The 24,023-nt window shown below is 45.9% G+C and overlaps 1 protein-coding gene across 9 annotated transcripts in view; it reads right to left on the bottom strand.

Moving 5' to 3' along the window:
* SYT17 (synaptotagmin 17) overlaps positions 1-24,023 on the bottom strand; it is a 110,592-nt gene that overhangs the window by 35,516 nt on the left and 51,053 nt on the right. For all 9 annotated transcript variants that reach the window (XM_074965378.1, XM_074965386.1, XM_074965380.1 and 6 more), the window contains one exon: positions 63-183. In XM_074965378.1, coding sequence (XP_074821479.1) covers positions 63-183 — 121 coding nt within the window. The remainder of the gene's footprint in view (positions 1-62; positions 184-24,023) is intronic.

The raw sequence follows: 24,023 nt of genomic DNA, 5'->3' as shown, positions 1-24,023 counted from the left end.
AGGACAATTTTAGAGCACACACAAACATGCAGGAGTGATCTGAGAAATACGCTGCCCTTTACCTGAACCTTGGCTCATATCTGTCTGAAGAAGCTGTTTTGCTCGAATAATGTCTACATTCAGTCTTCCTGCACTGGGAAGGTAATTTAGTGATAGCAGCAGCTCTCCCAACTCCACTTCATTCTACAAGGAAAAGGAAATATGAGAATATATAACTGCAAAGTCAGCTAGAGAGACAACTGCAATTCAACCACCAAAAACAGATCCCCTAATGGACTGAAATGGCAGAAAAACATTTTAAGCCACATTCCATTTTCATCATCTTCAGGAACCATTTGGGGCCTTGCACTGAATAAGGTATAAATACGGATACGATCCCCTGCTAGTAGGTTTCCTTCACTATATTTATACATCAATCACTGAACATGGTTCCGTTTTAAAATTGCCATCGTTACGCTGTAGTCTGCTTGTGACAGAGTGCTGGGAACCAAGAACTGAGCCAGCACTCTGATCACTGAAACACCAATTAATTCTCCCCAGGGCCTAATTAGTGGATTACAATGGGCTGGAGGAGGACCAATGAGGAACTTGGCCCATTAACCCAGCAGGTTTAAGAAAGCACAGAAAGGCAGTGCAGGAGGGAGAATGAGAACCAGTCTCTGGAGAGAGAGAATGCTCTCTCCCCAGCAGAGACCTGAGGAGGAGAAACTGAAACCGTACCTAATATGGTGTGTGGAACGGTAAGGTGATGGGAAGAGCAAATGTGAATAAACTGCACTGGAGTGTTTAGCAGCTGAAGGGCCCTCATCGGCATAGCGAGAGCACAAGGCAGGAACGGGTTGTCACCCTGTCAGAACTGTTTCAACGGGATGCACAAGGAGGAGGAATCTCAAGAGCTGTAATTTTCCTTTCTTGCATTTGAAGTTTTTCCATCTAGTTCTAACCTTAACAATTTAACATGACTGATCTGCGGTTAACATACAAAATATGGGCCCAATCCTGCAAAACAGCCACACACAGAACTGCCATTGACGACCCTGGAAACTGTGGGCACGGAATGCTTAGAGAATCAGACTCTATGGGATTAAGTAGCATTTCCTTTGTGGTATAAGCTGACAATAGGGAGGAAATTCAGAGGTGGCATTCATTTACGAGCTTTTTCCCTTACTCCCTGATATTGCAGCATGTCATGCACTTATCTGAGAGCCGGGCTTACCAGTGTCCTTGCTATTCAGCAGACTGTGTTCTGACCTTAGCTTTATATAAACATAGCTGTTTATCCATTAATCCCACTTTCGCTGACTTAACTGAAACAAGTAAAAGTGTCTGAGAGCAGATATTACTAAAAGCTGCCTAAAAGTGATTGCTTAAAATACTAATGATTGACATGCACTGCCTTTCCTGATGCTGTTATTGTATGAGTGTGATGAAAATACATATCCAGTGAGCACCACTGTTGGTTTTACATTCACCTTTCTGATACCTGCAATAACCATAGTATCTTTCTATTCTCACCACCAGAGCTGAGCCCACCCCAAAAACTCCCACATCCAAGCACTGGAGAAGTTCAGACCCAGGTCCCGATCTGATCTGTGTGGCCCATCTCAGCAAGGAATAGGAGAGACAATGGTCCACAATCGCTACAGAAAGGACAAGAACTTTTAAAGGCACCCACCGCGAGTGATGTTATTAACCACAAGTGGACACAAATTACAATAGCAATTAGTGTCGTGGGAAATGTCTGTCACAAAGCTGAAATTAGAGGCAAGTTTGCCAAAGTATACAAACCCAAGTCAAGTTTCAGGTAAACCCGAGCAGGGCTCTGAACAAACTGGGGCTTGGATTCCAGTGAAATTGGCCAGTTAATCATTTTTCAGGGGGAAACTAGGCAAAATGTGGCAGCTCCAGATGAGTGTGGCATTTTGGGCTGAAATGAACCATAACACTCAGAACAAAACTCGAGCAGGTTTGGAGGCTTCCCCTGCTCAGGAGAGCTCCCTCCAGAAGTAAATAAAGCCTCGGCATTCCTTATAGGTTTGGTAAGGACCCTCCATTTCCTGCCACCCTCCCGCATCCTCAGCTGGGAAACTCTAATCTACTACATGTTTACCTGTGTTCCAAAAGCATCTCTGTCATGTAGTCCTGAAAGGTGGCTGCTGCTTCTTAATACAGGCCCTTTTTGACTTCCCTCATTAAAGATCCTAGGGCAGAAGATGAGTAGGGGCCATTAAATCTGGTATCCTGGTCCAATCCCAACTGTGGTAATTACATTCTGCCCACTCACATTCCCCTGCAGTAGCTTCTCTTCTATATTGTTCTTATTGACGTTTCAGGACTACATGACAGAGATGCTTTTGGAACACAGGTAAACATGTAGTAGATTGAGCAAAGCTCTGCACTTCAGATCTGAACTGAATATGGCATTCTTTTCCACTTTATGCCCTAAATTAATGTTTAGCATCACTGTGCGTTAATTAATTAATTGTCTGGTTCCACCCCTAGAGGTGACTGCATTTCAGTAGCGAGTAACATAATTCCTGTGTATTTAAACCCACATTCTCCATTCTGCTAACGCAAGCCGAATTAGTGACCTCGGAAACAAGCCAGGTGGTGTGGCAGTATCTGCCTCGCCCCCCTGATTGCACAGTGACCTTTCCACTGTATGTCTGTGGGTCAAGGTTGGGAGGGGGAGTGGCTAGCCTGGGAGGGAGAAAATGGGTAGATGGCATCATCTCCTCTCAAACCTGCATGAACTCCTTCATGGGGGGGAAAAACAGTCAGTATTTGGAGCAGCAACCAACAGGAAGACTATGGTAGCGGTGCCTACGGCAGAGGGATTTTCTGGCAATGCCCACAGCCCTGCTTTATGAATAGGGTGAGGGACAAAAGGTTAACCTGGAAGATTTAGGCAGACAAAACGTTACGTGACGTGGCACTGCACAACTTTTTCATTAAACAACCAGAACATACAAAATTAAGGTGGCACACATGAAACAGATCAGTAACTGACTAACTGCTGCTGGAATACCACGGCCATTTCTTTGATGTCCACTACTGAAGAAGGATGTTGATAGATTAGAGAGAGTTAGAGATAAGCCACAAGAATGATTAAAAGACTTTTTTTTAGTGCCTTTTAATGACAGACTCCAGGAGTTCAATCTATTTCGCCTAACACAGAAGGTTATGGGGTGATGATCACAGTCTAGGAGTACTTACACGGGAAGCAAACAAACATTTGATAATGGGCTCTTCAATCTAGCACACAAAGGGATAACAAGATCCAATGGCTGGAAGTCAAAGCAAGAAAATTCAGACTGGATTAAAGGTGTAAATTTTTAACATGTAGTTAATTAGGTAACATGTAGTTAATTAGTTAATTAGGGTAATTAGCCAAGGGAACAATTTACCCAGGGTTGTGACGGATTCTCCATCACTGGCAATTTTTAAATTAAGTTTGATTTTTTTTTTTTTTTTTAAATATCTGCTCTAGGAATTATTTTGGGGAAGTTCTATGCCCTGTGTTACACAGGAGGTCAGGCTATGTAATCACAGCCATCCCTTCTCACCTTGGAATCCATGCTAAAAGAAACATAAAAGGGGGTTTCCGGTCACAGAGCCGGGTTCAGTCAATTGGCTACGCAAGGTGAGTGTGTGAACTACTTAACAGACCTAGCGAGGCAACTGGAGTTGCTGAGTGACCATCCATCTGGGAAGACCCTGCCCATTGCATAGGCCAAGGAGATAAACTTGGGGATGGCCCCACCGGGGATGGCCAAGCTGGTCAAAGAAATCAAGCAGGGCGATAAGTCAAACCTAAAATCTGAGGAGATGGAAAGCATCAGCCTTTATGAGTCTCCCTGAATGGATGCCCTGATCCTGAACCCTCATCATTACTCCCTTATCCTGGTTACAACAGATGGCAATATAAATAGATGCAGTGCACACAGACTCCAAATTAACCATTTACCACTCTTCATTCTTCATTCTTGTAAACTTCATTCTTGTTTTACCTCAAAGAAAGATGAAGAAAACCCCCCCCCACCCCCCACACGCATGCACTTCCTCTTGTCGGCCTAAGGAATTCAAACATTATATTCACACCTCAACTGCTAGAAGAGGCCTCATCCTCCCTGATTGAACAAACCTCGTTATCCCTAGCCTGATTCTTGCTTGCATATTTATACCTGCCTCTGGAAATTTCCACTACATACATCCGACGAAGTGGGTATTCACCCACGAAAGCTTATGCTCCAATACATCTGTTAGTCTATAAGGTGCCACAGGACTCTTTGCAAACATTATAACTGTGATACTAAGAGACTAGCATTGTAATTTGAATCTTCAATACACAGGTAATTCCTTCTGGTCAGGAAGGCACTGCCCAGGGGAGATCTAAATCTGAAAATTTACACACTGTACTCTGCACCAAGGATAGGTCCAAACCCTACCTAAGCACATGAGTGTGCCCAGACTCAGCACTGAACAGGCAGCTCAGTGGGTGTTATGACAAAGGTGTTTAGAAAAATTAGTGGAAATGTACTGTCTTTACCAGACGATTTTTCCCAGCCAGTTTCTTATTGAGACTGTGCATGCGCTTGGGGAACTACTGCCAACCATCTGTGAGATGAGCCCAAGCCCTTAATAGCTAGCTTAAGCTAGCAGAGAAGCCTTAGGCATATTATTAAGGATAGTTAATGCCTTCCTTTTGGAGAGCAACACACCATCCATGCTTCAACAAATACTGTCTAGGCCCTTGCTCAAAAAATCATCATTGCTAGTTGGGCACCTAGGCAATTGTAATATCCTGATCCCTAACCCTTCACTAGTACCACAACAAACCTTAGGGTAACTGATTATCTACTTGCTTACATATGGCTGATGTAGACAGTAGCTTGACACTGGGTCGCTCCCAGCGTGGGTCTTTACACTCTGTGAAATCAATCCTGGATTAGTCTCACAGACAGGAAAAATTTCCCAGACATCACTGCACTTCATCCGATCACTGCACCACAAAACAGGCTGCTGCCACTCAGGACAAAGCCGCTTGAACGGCTGATTCTGAATCCTGATAGACTAGTCACAGCTTGGCATGCAGGAAGTGGCGCGGGCCACAGGGGCATGCTGGCCGCCACTTCCCGCCGCTCCCATTGGCCGGGGACGGTGAACTGCGGCCACTGGGAGCTATGGGTGGCCGTGCAAATGTAAACAAACTGTCTCACGGCCTGCCAGCGGATTACCCTGACAGGCCGCAGGTTGCCCACCACTGGTGTAAAAGGTCCACGCTGTCTATAAGACAATCTGCATAATTCTGAATCCTGACACTACCAGCGATATCATGGACAAATTGAATCTGAATCCAGTATTCTTCCATCCCTATTAACATTGTTATAGCATACCATTGGTTTAGGGTTACCAACTTTCTACTCACACAAAACCAAACACCCTTGCCCCACCCCTGCCTCGCCCCTCCTCCAAAGCCCCGCCCCTTCTCTGAGGTTCCGCTCCCTGCTCACTCCATCCCCCCTCCCTCTTCCCACCCTCACTCACGCATTTTCACCGAGCTGGCTCAGGAGGTTGGGGTGCAGGAGGGGGTGAGGACTCTGACTGGGGGTGTGTGCTCTGGGGTGGGGCCAGAAATGAGGAGTGCAGGAGGGGGCTCCAGGCTGAGGCAGTGGGTTGGGATGCGGGAAGGGGTGAGGGCTCTGGCTGGGGGTGCGGGCTCTGGGGTAGGGCCAGGAATGAGGGGTTTGGGGCACAGGAGGGGGCTCCGGACCGAGGGGTGGAGCTGAGGGGTTTGGAGTATGGGAGCAGGCTCTGGGCTGAGGCAGGGGGTTGGGGTATGGGCTCCAGGCTGGGGGTGTGGGTTCCATGGTGGGACCAGAAATGAGGGGTTCAGCATGTGGGAGGGGTGCCGGGCTGGGACAGGGAGTTGGAGTACAGGGGGGTGAGGGCTCTGGCTGGGGGTGCGGGCTCTGGGGTGGGGCCAGGGATGAGGGATTTGGGGTACAGGAGGGGGCTCCAGGCTGGGGCTGAGGGGTTCAGAGTGCAGGAGGAGGCTTCAGGCTGGGGCAGGAGGTTGGGGTGGGGGGTGAGAGGTCTCCAGCTGGGGGTGAAGACTCTGGGATGGGGCTGGGGATGAGGGGTTTAGGGTGTAGGAGGGGGCTCCGGGCTGGGGCTGAGGGGTTCGGAGTGAGGGAGGGGGATTAGGGCTGGGGTAGGGGCACAGGAGGGAGCAGGGGTTCAGGCTCCAGGTGGGGCTTACCTCAATCAGTTCCCAGAAGAAGCGGCATGTCCCCTTTCCAGCTCCTATGTGAGGCACAGCCAGAAGGCTCTGCGTGCTAACCTGTCTGCAGGTGCTGCCCCTGCAGCTCCCATTGGCTGTGGTTCCCGGCCAGTGGGAGCTGCAGAGCCGGTGCTTGGGGTGGGGGCAGCATGCGGAGCCCCCTGGCTGCCCCTACGCATAGGAGCCGGAGTGGGGACATGCTGCTGCTTCCGGGAGCCACGTAGAGCTACAGCAGGCAGGGAGCCTGCCTTAGCCTCACTGCACCGCTGACTTGACTTTTAACAGCCTGGTCAGCTGTGCTGACTGGAACCGCCAGGGTCCCTTTTTGACCAGGCGTTCCACTCAAAAACTGGACACCTGGCAACCCTACATTGGTTTGGGTTTTTTGTAACGTATCCATTCTTACTTGTCACTTGCAGTCATTGTTTAATCTGGTTCATTGCACAGCTCAGCTTTTGCAAATTCCAGTATGCTTAGAAAACATAAATTGGAAAACTGTGTTATATACTGTAAGATACCTATAACTTTTCTCAGTAGTCTAACTAACAACCAGTAACGCCACCAAACTATTCATTTTGTAAATATCCATCAAATCATAAATATAAGATGCAGGGCAGACACTAAGACTGTGTACAGCAGTGGTTCTCCACCTATTTACGCATATGCACCTCTCTATGTGTTATGTGGGCCACGTCCACACAATATACATACTACCCTTATGGACCTGAGAGTGTCACATGGGCTGCAGTTTTGTGCTGATTGGGCTGCAAGAAGCCTGTGGGTTGAGAACCACAGCTATACAGAAATGCAGGGCTCTTCAAGTCACCCTAGGCTCAGGTACTAAATATCTGCACCAAGATTCAGGGGAATTACTGCTGGGTCCTGGTAGTAGGTGGCAGGGCTGTCCCTAGCCATTCTGGTGCCCTACACAGCCCCCTGCCCCCACAGGGGGGAGGGCCAGGCCTCTGCAGGGGGGCAGGAGCAGGCTTAGGCGGCAGGGGGGAAACTCTGCCCCATCCAACCATCCCTTCTCCCTGACTGCGCCCGGAAACCCTGCCCCTGACTGCCCCCCACCACCCCATCCAACCCCCCCTCCTTCCTGACTGCCCCCCTGGGACTCCTGTCCCCATTCAACCCCCTTGTTCCCCGCCCCGATCCCTATCCACACCCCCACGTCCTGACCACCACCCTGAACTCCCCTGCCCTCTATCCAACCCCCCCACTCCCTTACCGCTACAGCTGCACCGCCCAGAGCACCAGGACAGGGAGCTATGCCGCCTGGCTGGAGGCAGCCGTGTCGCCGCGCAGCACAGAAGACCGGGTCAGGCCACGGCTCTGCAGCTGCGCTGCCCGGCAGGAGCTCACAGCCCCACCACCCAGAGCATTGCGCCGGCAGCGCAGTGAGCTGAGGCTGCGGGGGAGGGGGAACAGCAGGGTAGGGGCTGGGGGCTAGCCTCCCGGGCCAGGAGCTCAGGGGCCAGGCAGGAGGGTCCCGTGGGCCGGATGCGGCCTGAGGGCCGTCATTTGCCCACCTCTGGTCTATAGTGAACTACCCATAACGCTGCCTACTCTATGATCCCGGATTCAAATAACACAAAGATAATGTAAGGTCCTGATCTTCAGTCATGCCCTTTTGCACATGCCTGACTTGTTCATGGGCAACTCTGGCAAAGCCCCCGTGAAGAACTGGGTCTATATTTTACTAATAGACTTGCAGGCAATATTCAGACAGAAGGTGATGAGTTACAAACTTCTGTGCATTATGTCCAATCCAAAACCCATGGAACTGAACAGAAAGACTCCCATTAACTTCAGTGGGCTTGGGATCAGGCATCATCTGCCTAAATTTCCCTTGAGGACTTTTTCTGTGTCACACTGCTTTCCAGCTAAGTGTCAGCAGTGTCCAAACACTGCATGTTTCCATTAATTGCCTTGAAGGAAGTAATGTGCAATCCAACCCACAAAGACCACATCAGGATGGGTTTGCTGGAAAATAGTCTTAACTGTCCCATTGTTGAGCACAGCTGGTAATGCGCTTTCCAGAATGACAAACAGCATTTCCAAAACAGAATGCAGTTCACTGACTAGCCTACCATACAAACGACTCAGCGACTTGAACAGGCATTTAACTTTAGCAGTGAACTATATCTGATCTTATCCATGTATATTTTCAGCTCAGCTGTAGGAATATGAATGCTGGATGGTTCAAATCCTACCACAATGCAGGGAGGTGGACCAGATGGCTACAATTTAGCACTGAAAAATTTTCTTTGAATTTGTCTGTAACCTTGCACTTCTCTCCTGGTGCCTTAGATTTGATCAACCCATTGTTCATTAATCAGGTTCATATGCTGAACTATGCTTGCTAACTTTATTCTTGTGGTTTGGTCACCTGTGATTCACTGTCCTCAATAGCTCCACATGACATCCAATTAACAACCAAGTTACAAACGGATCAGTTGCTCCAGAAAAACCCAGGCAAGAGTTAAAACTTCTCAAGTTTTAGTTCCTGCCTCTCCCATACACTCTGCAAGACAAGTCCACACTGCTGAATATGAGCACTGATATCTGATACTCTGTCTAATTAGAGCAGTGGTTCTCAACCTTTCCAGACTACTGTGTCCCTTTCAGGAGTCTGATTTGTCTCGCAAACCCCAGGTTTCACCTCTCTTAAAAATAGACTTGCTTACAAAATCAGATATAAAAATACAAGTGTCACAGCTGACAATTTCTGACTTTCTTATTTTGTCTGTATGAAATTTTAGTTCATGCTGACTCCACTAGTGTTTTTTATGTAGCCTGTTGTAAAACTACGCAAATATCTAAATGAGTTGATGTACCCCCTGGAAGACCTGTGTGTACTCCTGGTTGAGAGCCACTGAACTCGAGAAGCCAGTGGAAGAGATGAAATCCCCAGCACTAGGAAGAATGTGTAATATACAGAGTCATTTGTTCAGCCAGCAAAATGGAGACAATTGGGGAAAGTCAGCAGTTGATGTGAGATGGCTATTTTTATTACAGCAGGTCAGCTGGGAGAGCTGATTGAGTCAGACGAGATTGGTGGAGGGGTTTGTTCTTAGTTTGGTGGGAAACAAATTAAAAGCCTCAGGCCAATTCAGGTTGGCATAACTGGTTGGAGAGTAACGTAACGTTTCTCACTTCTGAGTGCCTGTCAAATTTGGGAAGGTTCCCTCTCAATGCTCCGCATAAATATGGCATGACTCCATAATCATCAGCCCTTTGGTTTCCTTGCTTTTATTATATAAATATATGTCATGTATAGAGGAAATGTTACAATATTTTTTTCCCTAGTGACTCTCTGCACTTAAGCATCTTTTTGTTACAACACTGAAGCCTTTTCAGGCAGGATAGGGAAGGTCTGATAAAGACATCTCTCTCTTCCACATAAGTGCAGGGTTTGAACAAAGGAAGGGGGAAGCTTGTGTATTTGGTGCCATATTTATTTTATTGGCGCTCAAGAAAGAGAAGAGTCTGAATTTTGTTTGTCGAAGACTTTTTAATGAAAAAAAAGTGCTGTGGGTTTTGCCTGTATTGGTCCACTTTATATTTTGCTCTCAGTAGTTATGACAAAACCTCTAATATTTCCCCACTACAGGATCCAGGGATACATTTCCATCCCAAAGTTTATAAATTTAAATGCCTAACTTGATGCATAAGGAAGAGAGATTACACCTTAAAATCACAAACAAAACCAGTATGTGGCAATCTTTATACCCCCGTTTAAATGACTGTTCATTTTTTTCTGATAAAAGGCATGTATATAGTTCAGTATTACAGGTGGGTATAGTTCCAATTCTGTCTAGAACTAATGTAGAATACCACAGGCAGTGAGCTTTTGAACCTATGCTGTTTGCTGTATGTGTCTCCCTCAGGCACCGTTATTTAAAGACATAATTTGAGTTACAATTGTAATGCTGATGACACACCGGTTTGGGTTTTGATCCCAGGTGACTCTGGGAAAGCAATTTCCTGTTAGATTAGGTAGCTAAGTGACATCCAGTCTTGGATGTCCATTATTTTCCTGAAGTTCTGATTATTGCTTCATCTTTCACAGTGCCTTTTTATGGGTGCATTATGCAGCCTGTTACTAGAGTGTGTAACCTTGGGGTTGTCTTTGATGCAGAACTTTCTGTAACTATCACTGGGGCTGAATCTAACCCTCACAGAAAAGGCTCATTTTTTCTGCCATCTCTGGAACACAGCAAGGCTGCCTCGAGGGAAGCAGAGTTTAATTTATGCCATTAGCACATCTTGTTTGGATCAGTGCAGTGCACCGTTCACAGGCCTTCCGGACTGTTTGAGATCTCTACAACATGCCCAGAGTTCAACAGCTCAAAGGCTCCAGAGGTGCATTACATCAGTGTACGGATCTATACAGTGCTTCTAATGAAGGTTCAAACTGATTTTCCTCAAGGTTATCCATGGCATTACCTGCTTAGGTATATTAGAACACTGCTGCTTTAGTACACCCTGCTCCCACAGGCTTCCTGCAGCTTCCTAGAGTAAATCACTAAAGATTTTTGGAGGTCTGAGCTGCTGTATAGTATGCCTTGGCAACAATTTACCCATCTATGGTTAGGGGTACTGAGCACAAAGCCTGGTTAAAACAGAGTCATGAGATCTGGGTTTTAGTTCCACTAGCTTTGCCAGTGAATCCCGCTAGAACTTGGACAAGTCACTTATTCTCCCCAGCCTTACTTGGAGAGAATATTTTCCACCTTGCAGGGCTGTTGTGAGGCTAAATTCTTTCAAATTTGTCGCACACTTTGAGCGCCTGGGATAGAAGGAGCTAGTGAGTAGCACAGGATTATTATTATATTATCAATGTGCCATGCAGTGGTTTAAATGCATAAAGCCCCTTCAGATTAATGGGTATCATTTGGGCAAATCCCCAGGCAGCACCCTGAATATTCATCCCACAAGTGTAGCCCATAAAGCTAGCTTAGCCTTTTATCATATTCAGCAGCAACTCAAGGAGCCTACAGGCCTATATCCTGTAAGACATTAGCTTAAGCAAGTTAGCATAAATATAGCCAAGCCTAGTAGGTCTGTGACCCTTGGGATAGATAAATGGCCTGTCAGCTACCTTTAGATTTTGGGGAACTAGGATTAGCTTGCTCAGTAGCAGGAGTTGGAACCTAATGGTACTTGGCAACTGTAGGAACACTGAAGTGCTACTGGCCTGGATATTTTAGGATAGAATCATTGGCAGATGTCTAACCACAAACTTGGCTGAGCAATAGGTGACACATATGATAATGAGTTAAATGGCATTAATATGGATAAGGACACCCCAACATTATGAGGGCAAGGAAGTCAGATTTGGACATGGAAGGCTGGGCATTAGCATGAATACTCATGATAGTGCTCAGGCCCTATAACAGGGCAAACCTCCATGTGGAGGGGGTTAGCTTTCCATCATTCGACCCTTCAGCTCTATTGTTATCTATCGCCAACCTTGGGCATTGGGGAACTTGGACCGTCAGACTCATTCGGCCTGCCAGAGGCAAGGCTGGTCCTTTGTCTCTCACCACCAGGTTCTCAAGGAAGGTTGTACACTAAAAGCTGAGTTATCCAGCTCTTTACCAACTGGAAAGCTCTATTAACCGGCATTTCTGATATCTCCCAATACAAATCTTCAATCTAATAACCAGGACGAGCGTACTGCTCAGGAGGTTATGCAATTGCACATTCTGCACTCTACTTTCATGCAAAAGAGGCAGAAGACAAGTACGCAAGCTGATATCAGGGATTTAGTCAAAAAAGCAGCTTCCAAGCTGTGTCATAGGGTCATTACAGATTTAACTCAATCTCTTACACCTTCTATATTTACAATGATCATTGATGTTGATAATGACGACCCTGAGGCACTGCAAGATCCTGAAGTGCCTTCTGAATCATCAAAGATTAAATGATGTCCAGTATAATTTAGTGTTAAGTGTATTTTTAGTGATCTGGGTGTATGCCACACGTAGCCCATAGTGATATGTAGTGTCAGAAGATAACCTACTGTATAGAAAACTTTACCTGTATACACTTAAGTGCTTCAAGAAACCAACCACTCTGCAGTGCAATACTACGACTGGATTGGTGAGTACCTATATACTATTTTATACTTTATTCATTTTACTGTATTCTAATTCTTTGAAAATTGGTATTCCATTGGTAAGTCTAACTCTTAGTTAACCAGAATATTTGATTAACCAGCACCCCCCCATTCACCCAACATGTTGGATAACAAAGCTTTTACTGTATATAAGTCTAAGAGCTTATGCAAGGAATGATACCAGAGATATCCCCAATACTGCATTATTCCTCTCTGTGGTTTGGAGCTTTTCTGTCTTTATCATTGGTTCTAATAAAAATCACCAAGGCTTTGCTTTGCCTTCAGTGTGAGTGTCCTTGCCATACACCACAAAGTTCCCTACAAGATACTGAACTTGTTGGGTTTAGTTCTTTGTTGCCTGATTCTGAGACAAGAACTCTATTACCCTCAGATCATTAATTAGGATCAATTGGCAATCAATACTATCATTATTAACCATTAAATAGGATCAGGCAACACATATAACTGATATTAGACTGAAGGAACATTTGTTCAGCTCTGCTTCCACCTCATGGGGGAACTTTCTCCCAGGTTAGCTGTATGTATATCCCTCAGGTCACACACCAACTAGCAGTGACCCTGTGATCCTCCCTCCTTACAGGGAGTTTCAGTTACCCCCACTATCATCACAGAGAAAGTGAAGCAGCTGCTCTGTGATACCTCCTCTTGGGTCCCAAGATGGGGTTGGGAGGCCTCCTTCAGCATAAGTGGGTCAGAGTTGTACAGGAAGAAAAAGTTCAGGTATAAAGGGAGCCCATAGCTCTTCATAGGAGCCCATAGCTCTTTTCTCCTACTGCAATCCACCACATTGGAACCCAAAAGCCATACCACTAGACACACTGGGGCCTTGTCTCAACTACATGTATCTAATCCCATTAGCTCTGTCTTCAGAGGGCAGACCACTTACTTTAATATTTGGGAGGATATGCTGTAAGGGTCAGCACTGCTAAAAGGCAGAGGAAGAACTCCCCCTCCTCTCCCGCACCCTGGCTGAGGCGAGTTTAGCTCACCCCAACATTCAATCCTCCCATCTCCTCACTATCTAGTGAGGGAAGGACTCAGCAACAGAACCCTGGTTTCTCTCTCTCACTGGAAGTTCTGCATCCCTTGTTTAGTTCAACAGCTTCTGGGGTTTGGGGCATGTTCAAAATACCGACTGGAGTCTCTGGCATGCTCAGTGGCTTCGAGCCAGGTTTGTGGAATTAGTTTCTGTGTGGATGCACAAATCTCTGAACCAACTGCTGTTTCAAAACTTTTGCCAAAGAAACAGCTGTCCGATGATCAGTTTTACTGGTTTTTAATTTTCTGTCCAACATCTTTGGTCTGCCTGTGAATGGCATTATGGAAATCTGCTTTAAAAAAAAAAAAAAAAAAAAAAAAAAAGGATATTACAGCCAAATGCAAATGTGCACATTTCCACAGAATGGCACTTGCAGTTCCACAGACCCCAAATGGAAAAGTCTGGGGATTCTGCAGCCAAGAACTGATTCAGTACATTCACAAGCGAAGACTTCCAAAACACAGGACATAAACAGCAGAGAGTTCATTATAAGTTGCTAAAGAAATGCTCAGAAATGACCTGTAAACTGAGTCTTTAATTTCTCTACCCCTCTTCTTTACCAATCAATATCTCTGCTGGGGTCAGAGAGGAACAATGAGGACACATATTTTGTGTTTACTCTTGAGTCAGAAATCAAAACTAGAGCTTCAGAGAGCTGTTGGAAGCTTGAATCTCTTGAATTTCTTTAAGGCTGAGTGCAACATTTAAGCAAGAAGCCCATTAGACTCCCACTGAGCCCTGTACTTATGAACCTATGTTCCCAAAAAGTGAATGCCACTCAAGTGTACTAGTGGGATGAAGGTTCAAAGGAAAGGTAAAACAAATACCCGTGTCTTTTATCAGACATAGCTCCATGACCATCTCTGGGGAGGAGAAAGGAGTTCTTATGAATTTTCACACGCCAGCAAGACATGGATTTTCACATGCAGAATAAAGATCTCTCCGCTCTGATCAACACTGGCCCAAAACATTTCAACTCACCTATTCATAAACACCTCTTCCCCCCAACCCCCGAAAAATAATGTGTTGGTAAAACTAGGGGTGCGCCATACTCTATTTTAATCAATCTTTACAGAGAAATGTGAGACTCTGAGCATAGATATAGCAAATACTTTCAACCTACTTTACAACAGTCAGGCAATTCCATGGTATGGAGTGATTTAAGGAGGGTAGAACGTTTCTTATTTTCAGGCTCTGGTACTATTTGAACTGGCAGATCACTGGCCCTCTTTCTGGACTCAATCCTGTAAGGTGCTGCCACTCTGGCCCCGATTCAGCCGAGCACTGAAGCACATGCTCAATTTTAAGCATCTAAACAGCCCCACTGAAGGTAAGCACCAGCATAAGTGCTTCGCTGGACTGGCGCCAAAGTACTCCACTCCTTACAGGATCAAGCCCTTCATCTTCCTTGTGAATGTAGTGTCTGTGGAAGGCACTGGGTCAACAGCCTGTGTGAATATAAAGCCCTCTATTGATCCACAGAAGAGGGAAGGCATAGGAGGTGATGCCCTGCCAGCATGCCCCAATCCTGAGCTGGAGGGATCACTCCTACGGGCTGAGGGGACAGTACAGTGCTCATGCACTTTCAATCCTGAGGATTTCTATAACAAAAATGTCTGCTGGGATGGTGGTTTTTGTAATGTGGACTCCTGCTCACTGGCCTGGGAACTGAAACAAAAATCATTGTACATGCTGTTGACTAACAAGCAGCCATCAGACGGTAAGAAATGTTGGTTTCAGAGTAGCAGCCGTGTTAGTCTGTATTCGCAAAAAGAAAAGGAGTACTTGTGGCACTTTAGAGACTAACCAGTTTATTTGAGCATAAGCTTTCGTGAGCTGAGCTGTAGCTCACAAAAGCTTATGCTCAAATAAACTGGTTAGTCTCTAAAGTGCCACAAGTACTCCTTTTCTTTTTAAGAAATGTTGGTCACTATTGATCTGGGCTGGATTTGAACCAGCCCCCTAGAAATTAAAAGCTGTATTCTATTATGAATCTTGTGAGGGCTAAAGAGCTTGCCTGATCCAAACCCCAGTGAAATCAGTGGAAAGACTCCCATCAGCTTCAATAGGAGATGGATTATCCCTTTAATTTAGAGAAAACATGCATTTGCTTCTGTCCACCTTCTCACATGCAACAAGATGTGTGCCCACACTCCTTTGTGTCTGCTCATTTTAGGACCCAGTTCTAAAGAGGTACTCCTTTTTAAAAGGAACCATCCATGGACTTGCTTCACCCTACACTGCCTCACAGCCTTTGGGTCTGATTCTCCATTACCTGGCACTGTGTGTTGTCATTTACACCTGGCCACAGTAAGCACAAAGTAGTTGCCATTCTGATCTGGTAGCTTTTTACAGCCATTTTCTCCACTCTTCTAAAACACTTGTCCTCTTTGCTTTTTCTCTCTCACTACTACTCAGTTCTCTCCTCTGTAGCTCTTGCCATCTGGACCAGCCTTCCTGTATCTTTCCAGCTCACGAAGTTTCCATCTATTTTTAAATGCCACCATAAAACAGACATCCTGCCTTCTATCTTTACATTCCTCGTCTATGCCTTTTCTCATTTTTCTCTCCTTCTGTTAATGGTCTTATGACTGACTGTTTCAGCATTTTTCACCACACAAGTTTCACCACATTCATTGCTTTCTTTCTCAGACTGGGGCATATCCTCAGCTGGTGTAAACGGTCATAGTTCCACTAACTGCAACTAAGAATCCACACCACAGTGCGCCTGTTTTGTATCACTACTTAATTCTGTAAGTGTCGGGGGATACCTTTATGCAAAATCAAGTGTCACTGCATTGTATGCAGATTTTTTTTCTCCCAATGTATTAAGATTCCTAGAATTCGTTTGGAAGATACAGTTGGAGCACTTTCAATTTAAATGTAGTTAACAAGACATTTAAAAAGGCTGACAGTGAACTTTCTTCTTCATCAATCTTGTCGGAAGCTTCCTCTCAGCTTCAAACTCAGCACTTTTAAAAAATAAGATGAGTAGAAAAAGCTTCCTTAGCGCCGGTATAAGCAACACTTTTTGTTTTTAATTTCCATTTTTGTCATCCTGCAGATGGAACTTTCTGTTTATAAAAATAATAGATACAAATTGCAGGCATACACCTTACCCTTTCACTATAAAATATTAAGACAGTACTTTAAATTAATATGAATTCAGATTTTACTTACTGAAATATCTATTTCTTCCCTTGATTCATGCACAGAACACTTGTTATCACGAGTCAGCAGATTTTGCATCTGTTGTTCTGGAAGGGCCTGGTGGTGCTTTGAGTTGGTGTGTGGGGTGGTGCTTCTGATGATGAGCTTGGAGAGGTGTGGGGGGTTGTTTGAAGGCAAGAAGAGAGGGTTCAGGAAAGATTTTTTTTCAGGATGGGGTCCCCATCAAGTATGGGTTGTAGTTGTTCAATGAAACCCCACATGGGTTCCAGTGTGGGGTGGTAGGTGACAACGAGGGGTGTGCAGTCAGAGGGGGGTTTATTTCTGTATTGAAGCAGGTTCTCTCGTGGTATTTGGGTGGCCCATTCCATGATGCAATCTACTTCTCTGGTGGACTGTCCTTGTTTGGTGAAGGCAGTTTTGAGTGTATTAAGGTGTATATCCTGGACTTTTTCCTTTGAGCATATTCTGTGGTATTTGAGTTGTCATCAACCACCCCACATAGGAACCCATACAGGGTATCATCAGAACAACAGATGCAAAACCTGCATCAACCCTGCCCCCCAAACACTCCTTTCAAGTGCCTATCACAACAACATGTGGAGTACTTCATCCAGTGCACGAAACGCCCCAACAACAACTATGTGGGTGAAGCCAGACAATCACTACTCTCTCGAATGAACTCACACAGGAAAATGATAAAAGACAAAAACACCCTATCACCTGTGGGAGAACACTTTTCACAAAGCAATCACTTTATATCAGACCTATCAGCACTCATCCTCAAAGGAAACCTGCATAACACTTTCAAAAGACAAGCCTGGATGCTTAAAATCATAATTTTGCTAGATACTAAAAATCATGGTCTTAAAAATATACTGGATTTATGGCTTATTACAACAATTTTTAACCCACTAACCCCCCTTTTTGTCCTGACTACAAGGGTGTTAACAGGCCACTTCACCTTGAATGATCCTTTAGAATATGTGCTAACGACTTATGACAAAGTTTGTCCCCAAACTTTTTCCGTCGTGCCCTTCCTAGAGGGTCATGCCCCACAGTTTGGGGACCACTGACTTACGCTAAACTATCTGTTCCATCTGGTATTTAGCTGTGACAGTCTAAGAGCCGTTCCCAGACCTGAGAAAGAGCTCTATGTAGCTCAAAAGCTCGTCTCTCTCACACAAACAGACATTGGTCCAATAAAAGATATCACCTCACCCATCTTGTCCCTCTAATATTCTGGGACCAACACAGCTACACCAACACTGCAGGTATCCCCTATAGCAGCTGTTCCCTGATCCCTCAGCCTCCTCTGGTCACAAAAAGGATTCTGTGGAACTGTTCGGGCATATGCTCTCTGATGGACATGATGTTTCTTGCAGGAATATTGATACCACAAAGACTTATTGAACTTAATGATCTTAAATAAATAAATAAAATCCATGGTCTCAACTTCCCAGTGCTTTTGACAGCTGCATTCCATTTCAGCCTGCACGTAGTACAGACCAGCTGATGACTCTTGTTTAACTCAAAGAAACATTTTAAACTGTCCTTGCATTTTAATTTTTAAAGAAAGCAACTCTCATTCATCAACCAGACACAGGTACATTAGGACTGTCCCAGGTTCCAAAGGACTGACAGTTCATCTGACCCGACGATGTTTGTTCCCCCTGGGTAATGCTCTGGCTTACAATGGCCTTTTCAGGGATGCTTAAGGGATGCACTGCAGCCCAGAATTTCTGGAACACTAAGTGGTATGGCTACATTCGCTCCCTCATCAGTCCACTGACATCTAGAGTATGCAGGGGTTCAGCACCTCTTGGGATTTAATCCAAAATGTTCAACCTCAAGGGTCAAAGTTTTGACTGGCCTGGGGGCCTGATTTTCAAAGGCATCGAGCACCCGGAATGCCAGTTGGTCTCAGTAAGAGAAAGATTAGGCTACTATTCTTTAAAATGAAAGCCAGCCTTGATGGAGGAAAGATACAAAACAAAAACTACTTCCCAACTAAAGGAAAGGAATCACTCTAGCTTCCCAGGCCTTGCAAAATCCAAGCTCAAATGGCTCTCTCTGCGAAAAGCGAACTACAGAATCACAGCATGGTCTGACTATCAAAGGAGATGCATCCAGTGAAGTCAATGGGGTCGCCGAGTGCTAAATGAGGGCAAAATTTAGCCCATTAACTTCAATTTTCCATTCAGGAACACAATCAGTATTTTATTGGTCCATTGGGGCTCAAATCTTCTGGTTCAAGTACTCCTGAATTTTAAACTCAGCAGAAATTCTAGCCATAGCTTGTCTTTAAAAAGTCATATTCAGATACTGTGGGCCAAATTCTCAGACAGAGACAAACACACACCTACAAGATCTCTATCAAGCATTCTTACAGCTACAATACCCACCTGCGGAAGTGAAGAAACAGATTGATAGAGCCAGAAGAGTTCCCAGAAGTCACCTACTACAGGACAGGCCTAACAAAGAAAACAACAGAACGCCACTAGCCGTCACCTTCAGCCCCCAACTAAAACCCCTCCAACGCATTATTAAGGATCTACAACCTATCCTGAAGGATGACCCAACACTCTCACAAATCTTGGGAGACAGGCCAGTCCTTGCCTACAGACAGTCCCCCAACCTGAAGCAAATACTCACCAGCAACCACATACCACACAACAGAACCACTAACCCAGGACCCTATCCTTGCAACAAAGCCCGTTGCCAACTGTGCCCACATATCTATTCAGGGGACACCATCACAGGGCCTAATAACATCAGCCACACTATCAGAGGCTCGTTCACCTGCACATCCACCAATGTGATATATGCCATCATGTGCCAGCAATGCCCCTCTGCCACGTACATTGGTCAAACTGGACAGTCTCTATGTAAAAGAATAAATGGACACAAATCAGATGTCAACATTCATAAACCAGTCGGAGAACACTTCAATCTCTCTGGTCACGCGATTACAGACATGAAAGTTGCGATATTACAACAGAAAAACTTCAAAACCAGACTCCAGCGAGAGACTGTTGAATCGGAATTCATTTGCAAATTGGATACAATTAACTTAGGCTTGAATAGAGACTGGGAGTGGCTAAGTCATTATGCAAGGTAACCTATTTCCCCTTGTTTTTTCCTACCCCCCTCCCCCGACGTTCTTGTTAAACCCTGGATTTGTGCTGGAAATGGCCCACCTTGATTTTCACACACATTGTAAGGAGAGTAATCACTTTAGATAAGCTATTACCAACGGGAGAGCGGGTTTGTGTGTGTGGAAAAAAAAAGGGGGGGGGGGAACCTGGATTTGTGCTGGAAATGGCCCAACTTGATTATCATACACTCTCCTTACAATGTGATCACTTTAGAGAAGCTATTACCAGCAGGAGAGTGGCGTGGGGGGAGAGAAAACCTTTTGTAGTGGTAAACACCCATTTTTTCATGGTTTGTATGTATAAAAAGATCTTCTGTACTTTCCACAGTACGCATCCGATGAAGTGAGCTGTAGCTCACGAAAGCTTATGCTCAAATAAATTGGTTAGTCTCTAAGGTGCCACAAGTACTCCTTTTCTTTTTGCAAATTCTCCTCTGTTACAGTGATGCAATGCTAGAGTAACAGAGGGGAGAATCTGACCCACAGGATTATGATGTAGAGTTTGGGGTGCTCTGCACCTCTGAGGATCAGGTCCTAAATTAGCAAGTGAAGAGTAAACTGCACAAGTGCAGCTCTTCACATAACATGCATGTACTACATGACATTTCAGTTGCTACGCTAATAGAAATACATCAGTCTGCTTGTAGCTTGGTTTTTTATATGGACTTCTGTCTGCCAACTCAGAGACAGTATGTATCAGCAAAACTCTCCTTGTCCATTAACGTAATGATTAATTAATACATGATTATCACAGAGGTTTCGAGACACTAGGCCAAATATTGCTCTTGCTTACATCTATGCAACCTCATTAAATTCAATGGGCCTGGACAGAGCAAAATTGGACTGACTTACTTTAATGCAATAGATGTGGACTAGAAGATTGTATAATGCTCTCTGGTGGGGAGGCAGACTGCTCCAGCAGGAGCTCCGCCGGATGTACGTAATGGTGAATCAGGCTCACTGTGCCCTGTACTTCATGCTGGCACACACATCAGTGCAAAGCGGACGTAAATAGCTACCGGCCCAGAACGTTGGTGTTTTAGAATCACTTTGCACTGGTGAAAACAACAACATAGGGTGAATTGGGCCTAATACCTCTGGAATCCCTGGGACAGCCCAGACCAGCCCAGAAGAGATCTTTCCACACTCCTGGAATGGTATAGGGAGCGGGAGCCATGATCCCAGGCATGCCCCCTCCCTACCTCACCCTCTTTTGGGAAAGACTGCATGTTGAGAGAACTAAGCTCAAGAGGTTCTTGCGCACAAAGACGCGCCACTGCCCAGGAATCCATGGGTGGAGGAGGCTCCTTGCATCATCCCTACACAAACTAGCCACGTATGCATATACTGGGCTAAATTCTAACACACTGTAGTCTGAAATGCACGTCACAGCTCTATGTATCTATCTTGTCATTAATCAGAATCCATCAACTTTCAAATGCAGTCTACTTTATTCACTATGTGAAACACTTGTGGTATTGCACCCTATGGGTCAGACCCTCAGATGGCATAAATTGGCATAAATCAGCTGAAGCCAATGGAGTTACACCCATTTACATCAGCAGCAGATATAATCCCATAGCACAGAGGCCAGCATGAAGTAGATACTGTTACTTCCTCATCACCAGACATGTTAGGACCAAATCCTGTAAGGGGGTTGACTTGAAGGCAGTGCACATCTTACATACTCAGTCTCTTAACTTGCATTAACATGATACTGTTATATCAGATACATCAGGGGTCTCAAACACACAGCCCCGGCCCGCCAAGCTCCCCACGCCAGCCCCCAGGCCAGGGGTGGGCAAGCTACAGCCCGCGGGCCGCATCCAGCCCGCAGGATTACCCCCCGTGGCACCGCAAGCCCCACACTGCTCCCTGAAGCAGCCGGCAGCAAATCCCTGTGGCCGGGAGGGAAGGAGAGTGCTCCGCGCGTTACTTTCGCCTCCAGACACCGCCCACAGCAGCTCCTATTGGCTGGGAACCGGGAACCGGGAACCGCAGCCAATGGGAGTTTCGGGGGAGGTACCTGGAGGAGCAGCAAGAGCAGTGCATGGAGCTCTCTGCCCCTCCCCCGCCCCCGGGGCCGCAGGGATGTAGTTCCAGCTGCTTCCCAGAGCGGGGCCGGGGCCGGCAGGGAGCCTGCCCTGGCCCCGGTGCGTGCTGCTGCCACCCCGGAGCCGCTTTAGGTAAGCGGCGCTAGGCCAGAGCCCACACCCCGCACCCCTCCTACACACCACACCCCAACCCCATGCTCTGAGCCCCCTGCTGCACCCCTCCTGCACCCCAACCCTATGCTCTCAGCCCCCTGCACCTCAACTCCGTGCCCTTAGCCCCCGCCACACCCTGCATCTCCTCCTTGTCCCCCTGGGGGCAGGGAAGGGGCGGAGTTGGGGTGGGGACTTCGGGGAAGGGGTGGAGTCAGTGATGCGGCCCTCAGGCCAATGCATTAGTCCTCATGTGGCCCTCATGGTCATTTGAGTTTGAGACCCCTGATATACATCATAGAGTTTCAGAATGTGCTACCAAGCATTAATCATAGGGGAGAAAAAAAAATGCAGGGCTGCAATGGGTTTGCGTGGCTATAAATGAGAACAAAATTTGGCCCTCTGCCCTCAGATACACCGATGGGATGTCCACTGACAGCAATGGGAACTGCACACATGTATCTGAGGGCAGAGTTTAGCTATAGGTATTTGTAAATATAGACTTGGGAGAACAAGCGATAGGATGCAAGATAAGCCCTGTAAGGCTGGTTAAATGGCTTGTGCATTTAAACACAGAGCTCTTGGGCTGTTCTACCGCCCCTCCCGATATCAGACTCTAACCAGTGGAGCTGAACACTGCTCTCATTTTCACCCACGGAGCTACTCAGTTTGGTTGGTGAAAGAATTTTTCCCTATGCATTTACAAAAAGTGTTATTGTTAATGTCATCATGCTACTAGCTTTATTATAAAACACACCTTAGTCATCTGCATCATAATAAATAAATAATATTGAGAAATCAAGGGCCTGATTGTCCACTGCCTTGTGCATTTATAGCAGTGCAAGGTTAGAGCAAAGGGAGTGCAAAACACTTTCCAACCACTTTGCACAGGTGCACATGCCTACACAAGGTGCCAGAAAATGAAAAATCAGGCCCCAAGGCTTTGGGGTTTTGGACATAAATACTGCCTCAATAGATTTTAATTTTGCAGCTTTCTGAACTCAAGTTATACATCTGGGCCACATTCTGTCCTCAGTTGCAACAGTGTAAAACTGGGAGTAATGCCAGTGAAATCAGTGGAATTACTTCAGATTTACACCAGCATGCCTGAGATCAGAATCTGACTAAACCCTTATCCATGGCTATATTGGCCTTCTGTGAATGTTTAGGTGCTGTTAGCCACCAGAGAGATCAGTCAGAGCTTTACCCAAAAGACTGACAAATCACACATCACACCAAGTGACGAGAGAGGAGAGAGAGATCGAAGTGTATTATACTAATGCTAAAGCAGTGTCTCTTAAGCTCAGGGCAAACTCCTACCCTTAGCATTAGCAGCTGTGCAGGGGATAGGGAGAAGACATAGCTATGCAGGGCAGGCTGGTTCAAGATGAAGTAGTGCAATGCACTGCCATTTGTTTCTTCTTTTACCCGAGTAGCATGTACCCTTACGCTAGCGGCTGCTAATAGCTGCAGCATACTTGCTAACTAGCCTGGGAACTAGGCACTCCCGCAAGCCAGCTTGTCATCCCATTGAGGGCCATAGTGGGGTTGGTGCACTGGCCAGGAGTTTTTCCTAACACTCTTGTGAGTAGTAAGGGGAGAGACCCTGCCCCAATGCTCCTGAGAGAGGATATGGGAAGACGAAGAACCCTACACCATCTTCCCCCTCAACACATCACAGGGCAGGGGCTAGCCCAGCGAGAAGATTAGAACATGCACACGTGCAGAGTGTCATTACAATCCAATCGAATATGCTGCACATTCAACTTCCCTCTCACCCTCACCGATCTTTGGCCACATGTTTCTAGATAGGTCTGTATAGAAACGCAAGAAGAATCCTCTGACAATTGGACTACCAAGATGTCTCAAAGAGGACTAGTCTCTTATGTATTTGCTCACAAACGAACTGTGCAGATATCAATGGCAAAACAGACACACACGCACACCCAAAGCATTGGTCTGTTTTGATCATAGTAGTGCTTTTCTAGCCTGGATAAACTCCCTACAGCAGTGGTGGACAACCT

This window comes from Natator depressus, chromosome 10 (assembly GCF_965152275.1).
Source record: "Natator depressus isolate rNatDep1 chromosome 10, rNatDep2.hap1, whole genome shotgun sequence".
NCBI classification, from domain to species: domain Eukaryota; kingdom Metazoa; phylum Chordata; order Testudines; family Cheloniidae; genus Natator; species Natator depressus.
The sequence above is the reverse complement of the archived record's forward strand: the minus strand, read 5'-3'. Positions and strand labels throughout refer to the sequence as shown.